Source organism: Mus caroli, unplaced genomic scaffold (genome assembly GCF_978045245.1).
Source record: "Mus caroli unplaced genomic scaffold, Mus_caroli_1 scaffold_18, whole genome shotgun sequence".
In the NCBI taxonomy this organism is placed as follows: Eukaryota; Metazoa; Chordata; class Mammalia; order Rodentia; family Muridae; genus Mus; species Mus caroli.
In genome coordinates, this window is record NW_028227273.1 from 86,687,929 (window position 1) to 86,693,928 (window position 6,000).

The 6,000-nt window shown below is 50.0% G+C and overlaps 1 protein-coding gene across 1 annotated transcript in view; it reads right to left on the reverse strand.

The window, feature by feature from the left end:
• Igf2r (insulin like growth factor 2 receptor) overlaps positions 1–5,773 on the reverse strand; it is an 89,509-nt gene extending 83,736 nt beyond the window's left edge. The window contains exon 1 of the mRNA XM_085833096.1: positions 5,475–5,773. Coding sequence (XP_085689222.1) covers positions 5,475–5,608 — 134 coding nt within the window. The 5' untranslated portion in view covers positions 5,609–5,773. The remainder of the gene's footprint in view (positions 1–5,474) is intronic.
• Between the last annotated feature and the right edge of the window lie 227 nt (positions 5,774–6,000).

The following is a 6,000-nucleotide window of genomic DNA, read 5'->3' on the forward strand; positions in this document are numbered from 1 at the left end:
GGAAGGGAGACAGGGAAGGAAACATATCTAAGATCTTGACCCTCAACACCTGAGAAACTCCTGAGTTTCCATAAATACATGATAAAAACAAACTGCCAAGGGGTCAAAAGTCAAATTATTATTTACAAAAAAAAAAAAAAAAGCCCTACCTAGTCCTTCTAATAAACAAGTCTGTCATTAAGTAGAGCAATAAAGACAGGGGCAGTTCTGCTTACACCATGAGCCTGTGAGGGCTCACACCTGTAACACCAGCACTTAGGAGGCTGAAGCAGGAAGAGGACTCGGCTAGCCAAGCCTACTCTAGCAAGACCTTTAAAGGGCGGAGAGAGGAGACCGAAAAAGGGGGAGTGGAGAGTGAAGAAAAGAGACTCAAAAACATGGTGAGATAGATGCCTTTCAAACCCACTGACTCAAAACTGCTAAGACCAAATGTTGACAAGAATGTGGAACAGCTAGAATTCTTGCATGCAGTGGGTGGGGGTGCAGAAAGGTCCAGCCAACTTGGGCTCCAGATTGGCAGTTCACATACAGTGAGGCGGCTCCTCTTCTGCCATCCAAAACCACCAGGTGCAGCATTACAGAAAGGTCCCATTCACTGGAACAAGCCCAGAGAATGATGTCAATAACAAAGTAATGTCAGTAATCCACTAAGTGGTGGGCCACTGGGGGCCCCTGCACATTGCTCTGGACATTGCTGAAATCTCTGCACAGCACAATATGCTGTGTGCCAAGCTCAGAGAAGAGGAGATGGGTCTGGGGATAGACTCTGTGGCAGACTGCTTGCCTAGCACTCACGCAAGACCACATCACACACCCAGCAACCCCAAAACTTTTAAAAGAATAGACATCCTGATTATTTTTGGAATTCCATTTTCTAAAACTCTTTTTTTTCAAGACAGGGTTTCTCTGTGTAGCCTTGGCTGTCCTGGAACTCACTTTGTAGACCAGGCTGGCCTTGAACTCAGAAATCCACCTGCCTCTGCCTCCCAGGTGCTGGGATTAAAGGCGTGAGTTACCACTCCAGCTTCTAAAACTCTTTCTATACGTGAAACACTGATAAAAGAAGCCTAAGGAGCTATTCATTTCCTGGGAGTTTATTAAAATGCTAGGTTTGGTTGGTTGCTTTGGTTTGGTTTTGGTTTTGACTCACTCTGTAGACCAGGCTGGCCTCAAACTGCCTCTGCTGGGATTAAGGGCATGTACTACCACCGCCTGGCTAAGATGCTGTTTTAAGAACTGAGAGAAGGTAAAGGCGAGAGGACCAGGAGTTCAAGGTCGTAGTGAGGGCATTGTGAGATCCTGTCAAAAAAGAAAACAAAAACCATATTGGAACCATAATTAACAATACTAGGCTAACACACACTTTTATGGTTAAGGGAAATGCATGCACACAAACGGAGGTGATCAGGCTAACATGTGGCCCAAATTAGGCACATAAGCATTATTCTTTGGGAAGAGTTACAAGAGAAGGGGAAAAAAAATCTCTAGAGATAGCAACTAAACCTACTGCAACTCCCAGCTGGCTTCATTATTCTCTTGTCCTCAATATAATAAAAACTCCCCAGTATTCATACCCAAACAATTTGGAGAAAACTTGTCCGGTATAAATTTCAAAGTAGTTAACCACCAGACCAAGCACTTTATAATCAGTTCCAACTGTTAAGCCTCCCCAAAAAACACTGTGAACACCTAAATCAAGGGTGGGAAGCCTTTTACATACTTAACACGGCATCCTGCAAAGTTTAAAGTAGTAAGCTGAACCACTGAACAACCAGCCAAGAGCATTAGTGCACTCTGAGGGTCCTGCGTTACCTGGCCTCTGCCCCTCCCCGTGGTGTTCTGACTTATCCTGCCCCACTGACCTTCACATGTTCCCTACCCCCAGACCTTATCCAGGCCAGTGCCACCACCAGCAGGCTCATCAGCCTAGTGACCTTTTCTTTACACCAGCACCCCACATCTTGAGAGACCCAAGTAACTTCTTCTACAGCACACTTCCCTCCAGACATTTGACAAATATTTATGATCAGAGCCAGGTCTAGCAGTTCCTGAAATCTGGCTACAACAGAGACTGAGGCAGGTCAATGGCAAGTTCAAGACCAGTCTGGGCTTGGCAAGCCTTTGTCTCAGAACAAAAGATAAAAGAAGGGATGGCACTTCCCTCCCATGCATGAGGACCCAGGGTCAGTTGGTGCCCAGTATCTGTCTGTGTGACTGCATCTGTGTGCATGTACATCTCTCCAGGCTCTTCCAAGAGTAAGCAAGTTATGCACCGTGCTGTTCCAGTGACCTAGACCACCCTCTGCTGTGTCTACTGTACACACATTTCACAGGGCAGGCTGTCCACTGTGCAAACATCCTGAGACCTGCTGCTGAAATGGTCCCTCCACTTGGGTTCCTTGACCCCTCCCCAAAGCCAGATTCCGTAGAAACTGCACCCCATCCCAGTGGTCAGAGCCCTAGCTCATCTCAAAGCTCCACACCAACCAGACACCCCAGAAATGGGTCAGGACTCCCCTCCTGCTCTCTGAAAAGTATCCTCTCTTGAAAGAGGCTGTTCTCCCACAAGTCCAAGAACCAACTGCCCAGGCTCAGGAGCGTCCCATGATGCCTGGGCAGGCCAATACCTTTACAGAAATAATTTCCGGTAGTGCTCTGGGCACCAAACCACACCACATCCATCTGGGTTTTTTTCAACAGGGAAAATGTAGCGCCTGTTTCAGTTGGTTTACCAACCCCTGGAATACAGTCCTGGCCACATAAGGAGCTGCCTCCATGTGACCATGTGCCAAAAACAAACACAAGGGCACCAACTACAGGAGTCTACTGTTCACTCAGGAGACCCCAGGGGGCTATTTACATCTCAGCCATGGAGTCTGTAGGCGTCAAGGCAGCCAAACACGCCATACTCCCTTGATACGCGTTATGGGCATTATACTGGATTTAGAAAGAATCGCTAACCTCCTTGTGTGTGCGCTAACCCTAAGGAACTTGAAGGTGACGTTATCTAGCAGTAACTGCCCACATTCCCAAAGAAGAGGCTAAAAGCCTGTGGCAGAGACTCTTAAAGGGCTGTGAGTCGAGCTCTGAAAGAAAACAGCTGCCTAGCTTGCCCCTGACTTTGAGCTCCTGGGTTTAAGCTCCCAGAACAAAAAAACTAAACAGGACCATACAAGACAAACTACACTCTGCAGGCACTAAGACACTCAAACTGTTTCTAAGAAAGAGCATAACTACAGGCAGGGGATAGGTGAGAAGGACTGGGAACAAGAACCTTAGAGACGTCAGAAGCTGTGAAGGAAACCCTAACACAACCTTAGACCCTCTCTAGCACTGGCAAAGTCACACCATGTGAGACAGTGACCCCAGTAGACTAGTACAAAGGCCATTCATTCCACAAAGTAAGGACCAGTATCTCCACTGGAGATGAGGTGAAAGACCACAAGTTCAAGACAATGAGATGGCCATGCACAAGTGAGCAGCTCTGAGACTCCTTGTCTCTCAGTTCTCCTTGACAAATTTTCCTCTACTAAAATATAAGCTCTAAACTGAGTGGGATTAAAGTGCCACCTTTAATCCTGGCACTTGGGAGCACACGGGCAGACAGATTTCTAGGTTCAAGGCTAGTCTGGTCTACAGAGTGAGTTCAAGAATAGCCAGGGTGACACAGAGCAACCCTATCTCCCCTCCTTCCCCTCACAAAAAAAAAAAAAAAAAAAAACACTTAACTCTAGGAGACTAGACAGTTAACAGCTCAGCAGTAGGAGTGCTTGCTGCTTTTGCACAGGACCCTTGTTCAATGCCCAGCATCCCCGTGGAGCCTCACAGCCGTCTGTAACTTCACTTTCAGGGAATCTGGTGCCTTCTTCAAGGACACCGTAAGGTATGTGGTAAACAGCCATAAATGCAAACATAGAATAAAAAATATTCTCTTAATTTTTTCAAAGAAATTAACTCTACTATAGCTAGAGAGATGGCCTTTGGAGGGGGGAGGGGTTCAATTCTTAGAAGCCACGCTGGCTGCTCACAACCTGTAACTCCAGCTCCAAGGAATCTGAGACCCTTTTCTGGCCTCTGCATGGCAGACACAATGGGCACGCATGTGCACACACACCACTTTAAAAATAATGGTGTAAAAAAAGTGAATCCTAAGGCAAAGGCCGCAGGTCTGTAGTAGAGTACTTGCCTAGCATGCCTGGGCCCTAGGTTGGATCCCCTGTACCAAGGCCTTCAAAAGAAACAAATTCCAGTTATCTAGCAAGACCGTGTCTTCCACAGTACTAGACCAGCTGTGTTAATTCTTGGTCACAGCAGCCCTAAATACAAAATTTTCTGTTCTAAATGTTCCCCCCTGGGCCTACTATTGTTTAAGGGGCACCCTTCCCTCCATATCATGAAGTTACTGGGGCAGCAATCTATCTTTGGGCAGCTAATTGGTCTATAAGCCGCAGTGCAGCAGTGTCTCCCTCCAAATACTCTCCAAAATGGGAAATAGAATTCTGGTCAGCTCATTCTTACACTAACAAGTCCTACAAATGATTAACTCCAGGTGAGAGAAAAACTCTCTGATACAAAGGACTAAAGAGTCTGGAACTACCATTAGAAACATCAAGTTTGGCTCAGAAGGTAGGCTCAGCCCCGTCTCATTCTGAGTCACTTATGAAAGTCAAGGGTAAAGCTGGCTTCAAGATTCTCTTCCCGCTTCCTTCTTATCAAAGTTTTTAAAACAGAAAAGATTTGATTTCCCTTCACCCTAAAGAGCCCAGAGGAGGCCTGTCTCCAAACTAATGGTATTGGAAGTTCCCTAGGCCCACGAGTCTGTGTCCAACACCAACAAGCTTCGACAGGACTGGAAATTATACAAGCTTGGATCCCAGAGCAGAAGACTCCACTAGAATAATCTACTCTGGAGACAATGACATCATGTGAGCAACCACACAGGAAGCTAACTGGGAGACGTGAAAGGTAAAGTCTTGAAAGCCTACAAAGATGACCACCTCTCAACCCTTGTCAAAAGAAGAAAAAAGCTTCAACCACTGACAAATGGCTACTTTAAATAAGGAAAACTGAGAGTTGCCACAGAAGGAGTCAATCTGCAGTTGAAACCACCACTACCCAACTCCAAGAGCATCGCTTGGGTTCGCACTCCCTGGAGACTCTGCACACTAGAGGGGACGCCTCCGAAGCTCCACGGCTGGAACTTCAATGAAAACGTGCAGCGGGACAAAAGCCCAGCCTTAGCTCTGCCCCCTGCAACTTCCGACGGTCACACCGGGCCCCGGGAGTCGCACAAAGCCGCCCGACTTATGACAGCCACAAGTGGCCGGGCACGGGGGGCTCCGGGGGCCAGTGCCACGGCGGCGCGTCCTCCTGCGCCGCCGCGGCCACCACGCGGGCAACTTTCCCGCGGGGGCGGGGCGGGGCGGAGGTCTGCGTGTCCTCGGGGCTCCGCGCCCGCCACGCAGGACACCCACCTGCACAGGGCGTCCAAGTCGACGGCCTGGGCCTGCGCGGAGCCCGCGGCCGCCAGGAGCAGCAGCAGCAGGAGCGGCGGCAGGAGCGCGACGCGCGGCCCGGAGGGCACGGGTCCCGGCAGAACGGCCCGCATCGCGTGTGGCGTGGGGCTCACGGCGGCTGGCCGTTTGGAGCCGCGCCTGGGACACGGTCGCGCCGCCACAGCGGAGTCGAAGCTGCAACGGGAGCTGGAGGGAGAAAGAGGAGAGAGAGCTGGAGCCAGGGGGGAGTGCGACGAGGAGGCGCTCCGTGGCCGTCCCCGGAGCATCACGTGACCGGAGTCGGCCCGCCCCCGCCCCGCCTCCTGCTCACGTGACGTCCTCGTTCAGGTGCTCTCCGCCCAGTCCCGGGTCACATGAGCATCGCACGCGCGCGGGACAGGAAGTGTTGCGGGCCGGGCACGAGCGCCAGGTACCTACTCGAGGCCTGACAACCCCAGGGTTTGCTCACGCGCGGCGAGGGGTGACGCCTTAGAGCCAGACCTCA